Source organism: Larus michahellis, chromosome 5 (assembly GCF_964199755.1).
Source record: "Larus michahellis chromosome 5, bLarMic1.1, whole genome shotgun sequence".
NCBI lineage: Eukaryota > Metazoa > Chordata > Aves > Charadriiformes > Laridae > Larus > Larus michahellis.
Window position 1 is genome coordinate 62,993,149 of NC_133900.1, and position 16,761 is coordinate 63,009,909.

The following is a 16,761-nucleotide window of genomic DNA, read 5'->3' on the forward strand; positions in this document are numbered from 1 at the left end:
TTAACTAATCATCCAGTGGTTTCTTGGCTTCTTCCATTGTGTCATCCGATTAAACACAAAGAAAACTATCTGTCTGAACAAACTAGTGAAGAATAATTGCTAAATATTATTCTTAATGAATAACATTTAATGTGTCTGTGTGATGGGATCTATCTGTGGCCTGGATACATTCCAAGAACAGGCAGATGCCAGAGGCACTTGCCAACTATACCTTTGTTTCCAGAGCTGCTGCAATTTTGGTTTTTTTTTTGAAAAACAAGTGGTAAATCGTAAGATTTAACCAAAGGGGCACTTTGACATTTACTTTGTCTTAATACCTATTGAACTCAAGCCAGTGTTTTCCTATATAAAGAAAGGAAACACTGAAGTTTTTAGGTACTTAAATTTACATGTGAAACACTTAATGCCATACAGTTGCCTGTATCAGCTGTTGTAATATTCATTAGCATTACTAAACTCAAGCATGCATTTTTTTTCCTGGGCTTCCTGAAAGTAAGCCAGTGAGTAAAATGGATGTGCCAGAAAAGTAGGCTGTATATTTTCTAATAGAACAATTGGAAACAGGAAAAATGTTGCTTGGAATATTTCTTTTGCAAATTACATATTTGTCTAGGCAGGGAAGATGAAGTGTATATAAACTTCAGCTGTGGTCACAACATTATTAACCTTCCAGACTCTCTTCATAGACAATTATTGGTTCAAAGCACTACTAACATGAAACATAAGATAATACTAACTAGAAATAGACTAAGCAGCAAAGTGGTAGCAACAAAGAATATAATGTAATAAGAAATCAGATGTAAAAGTATTTCTAAAAACATTATTTTCCAGTGATTTAGGGAAAAAGACCTACACAAATATATCAGGATACAAACACACTCTTTCTCATGAATCCTGCTACTTCTAACATATTAGAGGGTAAGAAACAAACACTTCCACCCCATCGGGTTTCCTCCTCCTGTCTTTCAATTAAAAGGGCTGTCAAATCCGCCAGTGCAGATCCTTCTCTGGAATATTTTGCAGTGCCCAGGCATTTTATTATGTTTCATTACTTCAAAACAGATAGCCAGATCCTCAATTTGTTTAAATTCGTAAAGCAACATTTAGGCCAATGAAACCATGCCAACTCACATCAGTCCAGAATCTACTTGGCTCCTCTTACTATTAACAAACCAGCAACATAGTGTGATTTTGTGTTTTATAATGTCTTCCTGCTGCAAAACAAAACTTGAAAAAACTGTACCTCTAATACCATTATTAATTAACTTTTATCCACCTGAATTGCCTAAAGTGGTCTTAAAAGATGCAGCCAATACCTATCCACAGTACAAACTCTAGGCAACAGTATTTTTCTAGGCTTGCTGAATTCTTTTCAAATTTCAGGGTTATGTTTGTGCTTGCCTTTTCTTATGACAGCTGATTTTGTCTACCACAGTCTTCCAAGTAAAGAAAAAATGAACAACTATTACTAAAACATGACAGGTAAGCTTTAAAATATTTCAAAAGTCTTTCAAGTTTCATTCTTTTCTAACCATAATTACTGTCCTTCTGGGGAGGATGGCTTGATTCTTTTGAAGAAGTACCTCTCAGACTTTGATAGCCCATGGGTAAAAATACTGGGCATGTATAAGGCTGTGCCTGCCCTCACGGTTGGCTCCCCCATTTGACTTCTGCTTTGATTATTTTAATTCACTGTGCTTGCAAGCACTATGAATTCTTGAAGTCTATCTTATATCTGCTCTCCCCTTCTTTTATTTATCATATGTAAGAAGTGTGAAATCTCAAAGGCAAGATCTAAAGTTGGAATCAGAGAGAATATTTTGACTTCCTGTATCTTTTAACTAGAAAGATCCGAGTTTCTCAATGCATTGCTAGTGGATGAATTTATATAAAAGACTTTAAACTGCCCTTTGATGTATTATAGAAGAGTCAGCACAATTGAGAATTTGTTCAGAGTCAAAATAAGGCACCCAAATGCTACATACTATGATCCTATTACATCAAAACAGTAACATGGTATAAGAAGTAACAACAAAACAACGAAATTATATTTTACTGTTGTCTTTAGGCTTATTTCACAATTAATTCAGTTAAGTTCAAAGTTAACTGCTTTCCTAAACTTACGGCAATTCCTGACTGGAGGGACAGGTGTGAACGTATTAGGCACACCTCTACTGCTCCTATTTGGTGGTGCCTCCAAGATCCATCAAGGCTCTTGGGCATTGCTGTGCTAGCACTGTTCAAAGATGTATCATAACAAGGTGATGCCTGCACTTCCATTTTATGTACCTTCTAATTCCAGAATAGCCCCTTTAACACATGTTGAAGAGACCCTGTAGTGCAAAAGCAAGGAACTGGAGGACTCTAATGAACTGGCATTTGACCCACACTGAATTTTACATCCTTCCTTCCAGACGACCAAATACATGCGAATCCGATTTCTTTATCCAGAAAAATCTCGTTAATACAGAAATACCGCCACATTGAAGTGCATCCCCAGAGAGATGGAATTATCATGATTCTGTCTACTCTGCAAAGTGCTCTAGCTATGTCAGCCCAGACAAAAACGTGTCTTATGCAGCCAAGGAACCTATTTTTAGATCTGAAATTGTATCCAGGTTAGAACTGGATTAGTAACAGCACATTGCCTAACCTTTGAGGCGGAAGCTCTGGGCTGAGCCATTGCAAAGGTTCCCAGCTGGGAATCATGCCCTCGGTGAAACATAATGTTGTATAGTAAATGGTGGTTTCTTGGCTGTGAATATTCACATATTTATAGAAGGAAAGTATTGTTAGCTGAAATTAATTCACTTCCCTGGCAATGCTGCCACGTAATTGGTTCAGAAAGTAATTTACAGAGTACCAAGAAAAATGCAAAATTTCTCTTCAGAGGGAGCATTTCCTCATGTTTGGGAGCATTGCTAGATTCTAAGATACACCAAAATGTTTCTTAGTGTATCTGTTCATACTTACCATGGTGTTGTGAACATTACATATGGCATGATATATATTATTTTATATTAATTTATGTCTGTAGTGGCAATAATTTCCCACCAACCCTTGCATTTACCATGATCTCATGATATGAGAAGACTAGCCGTCAGTAAACACAAGTTTCTTTCCTATTTTTCTCTCCTGAATGTATGACTTCAAGAAAAGTAATTTTATGACTCACTGCCTTACTTTTTCCATCTGCAAAACCTGAAGAATAATTGCTTCACGTGATAAGCCTTTTGATTTCTTTGAGACCTTTCAGGGGACTACACCACCTGCATGCATATACACAATACGATGAGACCTGACAGTGTGCCACTACTCCTCCCTTCCATCTCTTCCCCTCACACCTCAAACCAGTATAACTTTCAGGCATTAGTCAGGGATGCCAGAATATCATGGTAAATTTTCATCTTTGAATGGACTAAGATATTTTTGTAAAAAACTAAGTTTAGGGAAACTGGAAAAGAATAAATGTGACTAATTTCTGAGAACTCATGTTTTGCATTAGGAACAAAGAAGTCACTCAGCATAGGTCAACACAGGTTGGATTGACCTGAAACTCTCTCAGAGAAGAACCTGTAAAAAACGGTGGCATGCAGAAATGTGTAATGAAACCTAAAAACGTGATTTTGCCACAACTTAAGAGCTACACTTAAATTCTATATTTCTAAGACTGGGAAATATATGGAATGGGAGAATGCAACTGTTTGATACCAGAATGTATAAATCTGTTTTAAAGGAGAAATGAAAGTGAAAAGACCATGCTTCACTCAGAACTAGTATAGTTAGTATGGCATGAATGGGAGAAAAAGCATGTGCCACATAGTAAATGACCACAACACATGCCCCAATTGCTGGAACATTCCACTCCAAGCAGTAGTAATGGCATGTGGGAAAGTGGACGCAGGTAGGAGAGGGGGGGCCAACATCTTGCTTAGCCCCCTGATGAGCCTATCTGTCCTTTTTTTTTGGTCTTCAAACACTCAAAAAGAGCTTATTATGGCCACTAAGAGTCTACAAATGCCAGCTGAGAAAGATCCAGGTCTTCAACTTTTGTGGAGCTGTTGCAATGCAAACTCCTACTGAACTTGCTGGAAGTGAAACTGGTTAGAATCAGGGAAGATATAAAGTAATGAAAATTATAGACAACCAGTTAGAACAACAGTGGCTATCTGTAATTCAGTAGATCCACAGTGTGAGCTACCTAATTCCTGTTGTTCCTTACTTTTTCTTGAACTAGACTTAAGAAATTTTGGGAATGTCCTCATTTTGCTTCATAAAATATTGCAGTCTGAAAACCTGGACTGGCAGGAAAAAGCCAAAGAAATGAATGACAAATTTGCATGGTGAAAACATGTTAATTCACCCATAATCTTCCAGAAGGGACAATCACAAATCATTAATTGTTCTTCTGAAAAAGGTACCAAATGCAATGACATGCTTGGGCTAGAAAAATAAATGCAGCACTGAGCATCATCAGAACTTTTCACTAGGGCATTGACTTCAGTTCTGTTAAAGCAGTCGTTTTATAGCTCATCCATGAGACAAAAGCATCAAAATGTTTGCAGGCAAAAACTTCACATGATCACACTGCAGAAAAGGAAATACCCTGTACATAACATTTTAAAGCAGATAGCATTTGCTGAAAAGAACTGAACACCACAAAAGGGGAACACCTGTGAGGAAGAAAAGGTGTATTTACTGTTGTCAGAAATTTCAAAGGTGCAGTGTTTATGTGGGTAATTAAATGCCTTGTAGGTGTTCTGCTTCTGTTTTCTCAGAAAATTATTTATCCAACCTGTTACGACTTTTCAAATAATGACACTTTCCTGTATAAATATTTTGGCATATGTACTAATCTGGCCCGCAACTGACTATACATTACAGCTGTTACAGGTGGGTAACCTAATACTAATACATCTCAGGTATCTATTTCCAGATTAATCCATGTCCGTAGATTTGCATTATGACTTAGGTGCAAGCAGAGTGGGGAACAATACATAAGCTATGACATTCTCAAAGCTACTTTGGGGTCACAGTGCTTTCTCTTTCATTCTTGATCTTGAAACAGAGGGAGGCATACCTAACTACTAATATATACTAAATTATTGCACATTCCAATCTGCTTCAGTTAACATGCTTACTTTCAAGCAGGCAGAACAGACACAACGATCTATTCGACCTTTTTTCCATTCAATTCTCTTGCTCAAGGGAGCAAGCAAGCAGGCCCTTTTCCAAGTCTACACACCCACCCGCACACACACAAAATAATCAGAAAGTCAACAAGACCTATAAGGAAGCCCTGTATACAGATGAACAGAGTCACTATCCAACCCTGAAATAGCCAAAATCCTCACCAAAAAACCTTAGTATATCTCCAAAGAGTTATATATTATTAAAATATATAGGCTTGTCAAAATCTTCATAGAAGCTCAGGAGCAGTAATTTCTGTTATTTCTATCTAGAGTCCTTGCATATTTTCTTGAATTACAGTCACAGCAAATATGACTAAAATGTAATCAAGAATCTCTCAGATGAGAGCAAAAATTAAGACCCCTTTTATTACTGGGTTACATTTATGCCCAGTTTACCTCAAGTGAAGAGTTCTGAAGTTTCTCAGTTAAGACTTCTTTCTCTTTCTCTAGTTGCTTTAGTTCACACTCAGATTTTCTTTTAAATTCCTCTAGCTGTGTCTGGAGCTCCTACAGTAAAAAAAAAAACAACAAAAAAAGAAAAAATAAAAAAAAAAGAAAAGCATGCAATAGCTGGGACAAAACATGCAGCATGAAAAAGAAAGGACATTTCTTCCACAGTAACCTAGATAATAGAGCAGTTTACACAGTAATACATGCTACTGTTTACACAATACATGCAACTGTCTTTTAATGTCACTCATGTATTATTCAATCAAAGAAGTATTAACAGTTTGTTTCAGCACTTTCTAATACTAGCATTAGACAATACAGTTCAAATAATCCTAATCTTCTACTGAAAGCGCCCCTGAGGTAGAAAATTGTACAGCATGAAGAGTCAGACTGTTTTGCCTTGAGTGGTGTTAGTGTTCAAAAATAATTTAGTATGCAAGAGTCACCCACAAGATCTGAAAAAACATAAATATACATTGACCGTATAAATAACCAGATGACTAACTAGTGGGCAATTAGTGGAAAAGGGAATCAAAGGAAGCACTATTTTATAGCATCCATAAGGAAAATCCCAGTGAGGCAGTAAAAATCATTTTAAGTATACCTGTACAAACTTATTCACATAAAAGAATATACTATTTAAAAGCCAAAGCCTTTCATAAGGCTTATACTTGATAGTGTAACTGTGTACCTTGAAGCACCGCATCTTTACGTACCAATCAAATGTCAGCACTTTCACAATCAGATAAAATAATTTACTCACACAGGTTCCTTTTTGAGAAATGAGATTGCATAAATGTATAAATTCCAGCAGTTTCATAGGCAGAAATTAATTCTTCTGACAACCACTTAACTTAATTCCTAGTCTCCAAAATCCAGAAGGTACTATGAAGCTCAGCATCTAGTGATAGGAGCTGCCTGCTTTTTATGACTTATGATTTGATTACTCTCAAGTAAATGTTGAACTTGGAAAGGTATAGCAGCATTAAAACTGGGAAAAATGGATAGAAGTACATTCTTAGCACCAAGAAGGGTCTAAAGAACACTTGACCTGATTGTCCAATTCTACAAACTGCTCTAATAATTTTTTTTTTGTCTAGATGTCTGACAAACACATCAGTACATTAGGAGACAGAAATTAAATTCCTCCTTAGTTTATGCCCAAATTTGGCAAATCATTTGGGCATGCACTGAGTTGTAAGCTTCACTAAGCATCAAAGCATGTGCTGAAAATGTGTTTCAAGGTTTTCCTCCATTTCAATAGATTTCAGCTCACATTTACGTTCCTACTGCACAGAAACATTACAGATAGAAAATCTCCTGAAGCCAAAGGATTCAGCCACAGACACGGTTCTCATGAAAGTGAAATTCTGTGAAGAATCTCTTAAGCCAATTACTGCTAAAGCACACCAAGAAAACAAATTACAGCCCAGCCACTTAAAACACATTGAGAGAAGGTATCGCTCAGGCAACCTGTCTGGATCCATGAGAAGATAAGCATACTTCCTGACTAAGGCTAAATAAGGATATATATATGCATGTATTTGCTTGTAACTAGTCGTCATTTCATTGGTAACACCTGCACTCTGAATCCATTTACCAACACTTTGCAGAATTAAATCCTCTGCCTAAACAATGCAAAATTTTGATTAAATCAATGTATCTGAGTATTTCACAGCAGCAATCCATGGAAAATTAAGTCAGAAATTGGAATATACCTACAATACATTTTTCATCAGGAGGGACCTTATATTAATCACTCTGTCACACGCAAAGCATGCAAGGATAAGTGTTGCTAAGAAGGCAGTTTATCACATCAAGGCAAAATTCACCTTCCTGCCTGTGGAGCTTTTCACAGAAACACATCAGTTTGACTTTTTTTCTCCCCCCCTTTTTTTTTCCACTAAGACGGTAGCAAGAAAATCCTTGCATTTCATGTTAATTCAAAGTGCCTCCAGTGAGGATAATTCAAATGATGTCACTGTGACCAATAAGATTAAAACCAGATGAATTAGAGCATCTATAAATAGAAGAACATTCCTACCTTCTGCATTTTTTTTTTCAGTTTCCGTTAAGTTTTAGACTGGCTTGATTTCCTTTGTATGCTTCATTACAAGATCTTCCAGCCCTTTTAATGGCTATTCCTTCAGACAAATCTTTTCCTTATGGACCTGATGCTTGCCTTTACAAAGCAAGTTCTCTGTGTCTTTTTTCATACCCTCTTTTTAAATAGGTACAGTTTATAAAACACACTAGCTCTATAATATGACAAAACCAGGGAAGAACTCTGGGGTAGCAGTAGTCTATTTAATTGGATATACTCCTTTGAAAAATACTGGCTTTATTTTAATTAATAATGTAGAACTGTAGTGATTCAGGGCTGTATGCCTCTTCTGCAGTCTAGGAATGGGGCTTTTTTGCTGTTCTGGTTTAAATTTGGGGGTGTAACTCACTTCCAACCATGTAGGCTTCCTCAAGGACAACCTTAGTTCTGTGAAAAAGTACAAAGGACAGTTTGATTTTTCTTATGTCTCCGATGCTAGGTCTAATTTTCCAGAATGCTAGCATAACAACGTTGTAGGAGAATTAAAAAATATAGAAAAGATTTGGGACTGGACAATTGTTTAAGGGGAGACATTGTACAGAGGAAACTCTCAGGATACTTACGCTCCTCATTCCTCCTACTGAGTTTATTCCTGGTGTTATTTCTGCATGGCTTTTCAGAAGAACTGTTTTCTATATTTTAAAAATATAAATCAGTATTCCAACTTGACCTCAATAGAGGAAGTCTGCCTTCGATCTTGTTCTCTTTAACATTTTAGTTACAGAAGAAGTTGAACACTCTGTCTTGTTCTAGCTCAAGGATGTCAGTAGTTTCTTTCCTATCATTGCTTCTCATGTACTCATGTACTTCAGATTACGAACACAAGTCATTGTTCCTCTGGATGAGGTCAGAGATCTGGAAATTTTACAGGACTGACTGCTGTAGAATAACGCCAAATCCATTAATCTTAAAAGAAAAACGACATTGATTTCAGCACTTTTGGCATGCCGTGCCTTTGAATATTTGAGAGCAAACCACCTATTTAAGGTCTTGCACTTCTGCAGAGCCACTCTTGTTCTGTCTCTGTTTAGTAGAAGTCATTTGCTGCAGCTGTGCTATTTGATGTTTCAGTTCATCTTCTTTATTAACAGCTTTGTTTTGGGAATTAAACGTAGTTTCCCTAGCTTCTGTGGTATAAAAATTTACATTTCAAATAGCGTAAATAGCTTGCAGAATTTCCAGCGTGAGTGACTATTAACAAGGGAAATACTTCAGAATGACATTAATGAGCATCTTACCTGCTTTTGGCAGGATTTCCTTCTCTTGAATTGTGCTTCTCTCTTTGACTACACTTAGATCTTCCTCCACTTTTTTCACTATACTTTTTGATTACAGAATTTCTTGTTGTGTTCCCATAAGCTACACTTACAAATCCTAAAATATGCATGACATTACTTCTACACTTAATACATATGTTCTTTTTTTGTCATCTGAAATAAATGGTCATTTTCTCTCTTGGTGTAGATTCATGATAGAAATCTTTCACCTCCAGAGTTGGTTTATATGCATTTTTTGCTCTTCCATACCCTTAAACTGTTTCTGCTGCCAGAATATTTGTAATGTGGCGCCATTCCCTGAGATACAGTAGGCATGACTATAAAGTGAACACTCATCAAGAATTACCATCTAAAAGATACCCGAGATTATCCTAAACTTGGAACACGATATACATCCATTAATTTCACAGCAACTTGTGCTAAAAGGTAATGAATATTAGTTTGGGCTTTTTTCCAGTTGATGAAGTACAATAGTTCTTAACATAAGCCATAATACAGATGCCTAAACCCAGAAAAATCAGCTCCTACAGACTTTGCTGTGAATTGTCTGTCCATAACTAAAGGCAAAAATTTGAACCATATTTAATGTTCTGTTTCTGGATGTTCTAGTCTCAGCTTCCAGTTGTCTAACATAATACTGCAATATTCACTCAGACAAAACTGCCATTTGTTCCTGTATGAATGTTGAGTAAAACCTCATGGGTTAAAACTAACTTGTTGTTAACGATCTCTGTACTTGAAAACTTAAAGGTAAGCTTGTTCTTTTTACCTCTGGCATATGCCAAAATTCTTCCAAAACTAGACTGAACAGATCAGACTTAATGACTTGTCATCCTTTGTCATTACTCTTCCACAGTAATAATAATAATAATAAATGTGCACTAATGTGATTTAAAGGTCTCAAATCTCTTGGCATACACTGAGAAAACAGAAAATTCATCTTGCTTAAACATCTGTGCTTTTATCTTTCAAGCCTTACAATAGCTTTTCTTGCTAGCATTTACTAATGATCAGAGGTATTACTGATGAAAGAAATGTTTCTGTTTCCCAGTCTGCCATTGTCCACAGGATTCTGAAAAAAATGTAGTATTTAATGGCATCAGAAATAGATAATTTGTAAAGGAGAAACTTCTGCTTCTTTATTTAAACTGGAAAGAAACAGAAAATAACATTGTGTCTACATGTTTTTCTTCTTCCGGATTTATCCTGGTCTGAGGCTATCGCTTTAAAGACTCAAGGCAATATGCTCCGGTGGTATGTAAATCAGCCTCATTCCATAGACTCAGAGGATCTGAAATGTATGAGCTAAGCATATGTCCCTCAGAAAATATTTCAGTTTTATCCAGCTGATCCTGAATTTGAAAATTAAATTGCTAATGACACCAACTTCTTATTTCCTATCATGTTCTACATTATTTATTCTTAAAAGACTGCGTTTCTTATACAATAAATCAGAACAGTAAATCACGTGCATAAATTTCGACGTCTCCATTCTTCATTTCTCATGAATGTTACTTCAAGTACCCACAAGAAATCAGGATCTTACTTTCCCTCTTCCCCTCTATCACTTCAAACTTCCACAGAGACAGGACACTTCCTTACTGAAACAGATATTATGCATTTCCCTGACTCAATTTTAAAAAGTCTTATCTGCATCTCTGCCATTCATTATATCCTCTTCACTTTTTTGCAGAAGATAGAGGTTGTTCTGCTACAGATCTACACACTGAGAGAATGCAGTCTGAATAACGTGAGAGAAGGTGTATTCAATTCACCCTCTAATCTTGTGAAACAAAAAGGCAGCGGCTGTTTTGAAGGCTGAACTGCTCAAAGACAAGGCCCAGAACTTTGCACCATCAGCGAAATGATACTGACAGGCAAGATGCGAGGGCAGATGGTGAAATGAGTCAGAGTTATCTTGGAGGAACACAGCTGACTGGGGTGACCCTGCTCTCTACAAGATTCTGGGGTTCTCTGACCTTAAATGAGCTAAATCTTCTGTCCACCAGGAAACAATTACTGCTATTCTGAAATACTCCAAGTCTAGACCTTCAAGGTGTTTTCTTATCTAACATGCAAGATTGCCATCATAGGGCTGGGGACAGGTCTGGTAGGTGAGTTTTTGTCATGGGAAGGGCCAATAGTATTAAAAGGAAGTGGAACTGTTGAGCATAGAGCATGGCTGGGTGCTTCAGCTTCAGCACAGTTCATCAGTGTCTCTCCCACACGCTGACCTTACGTACCAAATGCAGCTGGCTGGCAGATTGCCCACGATCTACCAACCTCTGAAACTGAATTTGACATGATACAATTAAGCAGAAAGGGGCTGCAGAGCTGTGCTGCAAATATATGTATGAGATCTACACCAGCTAGAGTAGACAGGCACAGTGTGAGGTGAGAACTAATGGTGAAAGTCTCGTGGGTCAGCACATAGAACTTCACAGGGGTAAAGCACACTTCATTAAATGTCACTTGGTCCAAGCCACTGTTGCAAGAGTCATACAATACAAAGCACTTGATTCCTAACCTGACAGAGTAGGTCTCTTATCTAACCCCGTACATATCCATGCACTGAGTTGTTGGCAACCACAAGGGAAAAGGAGAATGTGCTTGTAAATACTTATTGCTACATTAGTGCCTGTTTGCTGTTCTCTTCGCATTTCTGGGCAGGAAAGGCAAAGCTCTGTTCAGTCAACAGACAAATTTTACCTCACTCCTCCTTCAGGGTATACAAAGTCTAGTGTTCAAAGAGTTCTAATGAGTTACTAAGAATCTTAACTCTTTCTTTAAAACTCTCGGCACTATATCCCTCCTATTTCTCTCTAAGCCTCTAAAACTGCTTTAGCGCTTACAAAGCATTTGACTCAATATGATATTTAAAAGACCCGTCTTCCCTCGAATTTTGAGGAATTGGTAATTCGCACTTTTATAGGCAGAGACAGGCATCACAGTATCATACTCTACCTGTATTCTCTCCTTCAGCTTCTGAGAATGCTTCTTCCTCTCATTTATCTTTTGGCTTTTCTCCTCTAGGTCTGCCTCCAGCTTCTTTACCTGCTGCAGCAAAAAACCTTCTTCAGCCTCTGAGCTCTTCCTTTGCTCCATTTCTCTTTGCTGACAACTCTTACTTGTTTCTGTCATAGACTGCTGCATAGCCTTTTTCAAAGTCTCTTTTTCTCTCTCGTAATGGGCTCGCAGCTTGCTTGTTTTCTGAGTATAGTCTTCAGTTGGTCTCTTGTTCTCACTCTTCAGGTTTTCCATCTCATTCACTACAACTTGTCCTTCCACACTGTATTTTTCATCTAAAATTACTTTTTTATCTAAATTTTCTCTCCTAGATGCTTTGCATTCATTTAGCAGTCCATCAGAATCCTGATTTAAATGTAGAAGCTTCTCAAAGTCTGCACCGGTATGTACCGTGTCTGTAGCAAGGACTGCCTGTGCTTGTTTCACTTCCGTTGTCAGCTCCCTTTCTTCCACCTGCTTCTTGCACAATGTTAACTCTGCCAAAGCTTCTTCCTTTAGTCTCTTGTGTTGTTCTACAGCAATTTCAAGGGCCTGAATACGTTTTCTCAGCAATTGTTCTTCTTCAACTTTGCTTTTACACCGGAGAATCGTTTCCCTTGTCTCCGCAAGAATGCATTGAATTTCTTCTTCGTGAGCCTCTCTCAGAGCCTGTATACTAGCCTCATGTTCATCATTCTTCGTGTTCAGGGCATATATCACCTATTGAACAAGAAAAATAATAGGAAATTAAAGTATTTGGTGAATGGTAGTCATTAATTCAGTTACTATATTTATCAAGGTGTTAAAGGCTAAAAGAGAATCACTGCTACAGTTTAATCTTTTGTTGTTGTTGTTTCTTTGTGTTGTTATTTTCACTAGGAACAGAAGGACAATTATAAACTGCAAAACCTTATAGGGAAGGAAGATAATACTGTGAGAAGACTTCTTTTTTTTTCACTTTTTGTCAGAAATTTCCTTTTTTATTCTTGGCGAGTTGTTACTTCATGACTCTAGTTTGATCTCTAACACAAGGAATTAAATAGGAACCCTTCTCTAGCTAACTGACTCCATATTTATAGTCCAGTTCATCTAGCCTTCAGTGCAGGTGAACTAGCTGCCATGTTGCCTTTAGCATTAGCAAGTGCTGGGGACCAGTAGCGGCAGATCTGTAGAGTGAAACCTGAAGTCCTGACATCCAGTTCATGTGGACCAAAATCACTCTGTGATGTAAACGAAAGGAAAGTTTGCAAGGAGGATTAAATTTCACACTCCTGACTCAAACTAAAACACAACTGAAGATGTACTCCTGGAAATCATATGCCTGGCAAGTTAGCTTGGTCAGCATTTCAGGATAGGTATTACTTGACTGAAAGCACCTTTTGCCTTGATTCTGAGAAGTGTTCGGGCAACGGGGTTTCTTCCTCACTTCAGTAACAGCTATAAATCTCAGAAACCAAGTTTTAGCAGATTTGAGTGAGCCTCTGATGACAATAAGCAATTTTTTCAAACAATTGATTTAAATCTTCTGATGCTTTATTATCTTCTGCAAAATGTAGCATAATTCTCATGACTGTAAGACAAATTATTACCCCAAGCAGGCTTCATCTGTTACCCGTGACATACACCAAAGATCTCTCACAGAAGCCGTTGTACAAACATGCTACTATTGTTTTGAAAAGAAATTGCTATTAGAAGCCCCCAGTAGACTGAAATGAAAAGCTGATAGTCAAAACCGGTAAATGTGCATGTTAAGCTTCCAAGACAGTTCCATATAATTGCAAAACATAGTAACTGCCTTGAAAAGATGCATGCTTGTATCACAACACATGGGAGCTGATCCAGTTTCTACTGGACATAGTTACCTAAATCAAGGAGAACAACATGTTGTGTATTAACATGTGTGGAGGTTTTCCACTTGTTTGATTGTTTGGAGTTTTTATTTTTAGAGAGAAGTTATTCATCTACACAGCTAGGTTTGGAATTTGCGTACAAGTTATGACAGATACTTTTGAGTCTGGCCTAAACCCACAGAGGTTAATCTAAAGATTCCTTGACTATGTTTGAGAAAATAATAGTCTTAAGTACATAAATAAGTACAGAAGCAAGGTCACAACTAATTCTTTAATTATACTAGAATTTTGACCCTGTAATCTTCAACCCTTCCTCAGGGAAAGCCTCAACTGAGAGACCAAGAGGCATCTAGAACATAGTAAGTGTCTCAAGTCTGTGGTCTGTGTTTATAAACCCTGAGGATATCTCCACAATTACTGAATTTGCTTAGCTATGCCTAACCATTTTTTGTGCTATCTGTACATGAATAACATATTAAATTTCAGTCATCCATAAATGAAAGCAAACACACAAATATATCTTGCGTGTAGTAAACTTTCTCCCTGGTGGTGATGAATTAAGTACAGAAGTCTTAAAAAGTCACAAATGCAAAACATGGTCTGGATGTATTTCTGGATAAATGTGTGACAAAAGAGAGTAACAGAATCATATTACAGACGACAAGCAGACAGGAAGTCATTGTCTACATTTAGATACGTATATTTTTGGGCCTTAGATTACATGCTATTAATTCTTCTCTGTTATTTTTAATTATTTTTCCCTTAAAACAGAAATAGTCGCAGCATACTGAGCAGATTCCTTCTCGCCACTAACTAAAGTCATTCTATGAACCTTTCTTAACTGTTCAGGAGACAGACATAAAAACTAAAAGGAGAAGATTAATTTTGCCCACGGGTTTAGAATGACCAGTAATTAGTTTGTGCAACTCCTCAATTAACTAGGTCAGATGTTGATGATCACATTTCTGTGTTTAATTCCACTGGCAAAACAGAGATGAACATTCGGACTTTGTGACTAAAGACCCACTCTTAATGATTAATTTATCTAGTAAATCACCACTGCCTATCTCATATTATGTTCTGTTCAAGCTGCCAATGGAATTTCAGTTCCTCTAAAGTCTGACTTCATCATAGAGATTTCCCAAATTCCACGGAGCATTAGGCCATCACCAACATCTTCAGTGAGTTACCTAAAAGAATGGAAGAAACCGGCCTCCCTGCTCTGTTATTCCTACGCTTCTGTTCAATAGTGGCTAGAACCACAGTGAAGAATTTTGACTTGAAAATGTACGCCCTTAAATTTAATCTTCGAGCTTGCGTGCTGAAACTGATTCCTCAGTATCTTAACCTTCTTAAGAGATTTAATTTTTAGAGGGTTGCTGCTCCTGTACTTTATGAAATTTAAGCCCCTCACACCTGCCTTTCACCCCCCTACCAAATATAGCTACCATATTCCTCTTCCAGATACTTCATTTAAGAAACTGGAGTTATGCGAGATGAATCTGGGACTTTATGTGCTGGAAGGAAAAACACTGAAAAATTATTTCAGCATCTGTACTTTGCAAGTGCACGTACTGCTGGCTAATGTGGTGTAAATCTTTTAACAGTTGTGTTGATAAACAGCTTTTTAAAAGCAGCTCTAAAATTGATCAGTTTGACAATACAGACAGAATTGCCTTCAAATGAAAAGAGCACTGTATTACTCTTTGAGTTACTAGCATAATACCAACGACTACTGCCTCCTTACAGTTCTCCAAAACTGAATGTATTGGGAAACATTGTACTGATTTTACAGCAACTGAGAGTTATATGACAGGTTGGTAAAAATACTATTACACACATACATCTGAACATGAACAGTGCAGTGAATATGAATACATCTTATTATTCCTATTTTATCCCCCATATAAAACACTATTACACACACTTCAACATGAACAGTGCAATGAATATGAATACATCTTATTAGTCCTATTTTATCCTCCAAATGCTGTAAATCTAAATGGCATTTCCCTTCTCCTTTTCTTTAGGGTAATGTAAAATAACAAAAAAGAAAACATTCAACATCAGTGAGGACAAAGCTAATGCATTCAAAGACGACTGTTCTATCTTCCTACATTACTGTTAAACACTACTCTTGTACGAACCTGACAATCATAATGAAAAAAAATGGTTCTAGCAGGCTTCTTTACTATCTGAATAAGTGAGACAGTTTGGTATGGAAGGTGAGGGCTGCCGATGATAAGAAGAATCAAAGAAAGGCGAAAGATCATAAGTGTTCTTCCTTCAGGCCCAAGCTAGTGGGCACAAATTGTTAATGACGGAAAAAGGAAAAAAAAGAAACACAAGAATGAGAAAAGGCCCTGGAGGGGGGTGCCAAACAGGCTACTCCTGGCAGCATTCTAAACAAAGCAGGGAAGGAGACAAGTTTGGATTGCTAATTAGCTTGCTTCAGGCTCACTGAGGCCAGGCGATCGCATCACCTCCTTTTTACTAGTAGCAGTAGTATCTTACCTTCACTGGCAGGTGAAACATGTCAACCTTAAAAGGGTCTCTTAAAGCAAAGGATAGAGAAATTATTAAAAGTAAGTTCAGTTATCGAAAGAAATGGGTCTATATCCCTTAGCCTCCTCTGTCACTGTAAATATACAGATTAGAAAATGAAACCAACTCCCACAATTTATTAATTAATACTTTAATAAGTATCTTTTGTTCTTTCTAACACTGAATATGGAAGAATGTCTTTTAATTAAGGTACAGGCCTAGGCTACAATTAGCTACAGTGCTGATCCAATTTTACACCTATGCTTATTTCAACTGAATGATATGGCTGTAAGATATGATCAAGGACCTCGTGAAGTCTCAAATCTCTCCTTCTGTCC

The 16,761-nt window shown here is 37.2% G+C and overlaps 1 protein-coding gene across 4 annotated transcripts in view; it reads right to left on the bottom strand.

Annotated features, from left to right (window-relative positions):
- The window catches only part of FAM184B (family with sequence similarity 184 member B), a 46,520-nt gene that overhangs the window by 15,422 nt on the left and 14,337 nt on the right, over positions 1–16,761 (bottom strand). For all 4 annotated transcript variants that reach the window (XR_012587068.1, XM_074587680.1, XM_074587679.1 and 1 more), the window contains exons 2-3: positions 11,988–12,749; positions 5,589–5,699 (exon numbers count right to left, since the gene is read on the bottom strand). Coding sequence is in view for 3 of the 4 variants with exons in the window: in XM_074587680.1 (XP_074443781.1) it covers positions 5,589–5,699; positions 11,988–12,749 (873 nt within the window). In the remaining variant the exon portion in view is untranslated. The remainder of the gene's footprint in view (positions 1–5,588; positions 5,700–11,987; positions 12,750–16,761) is intronic.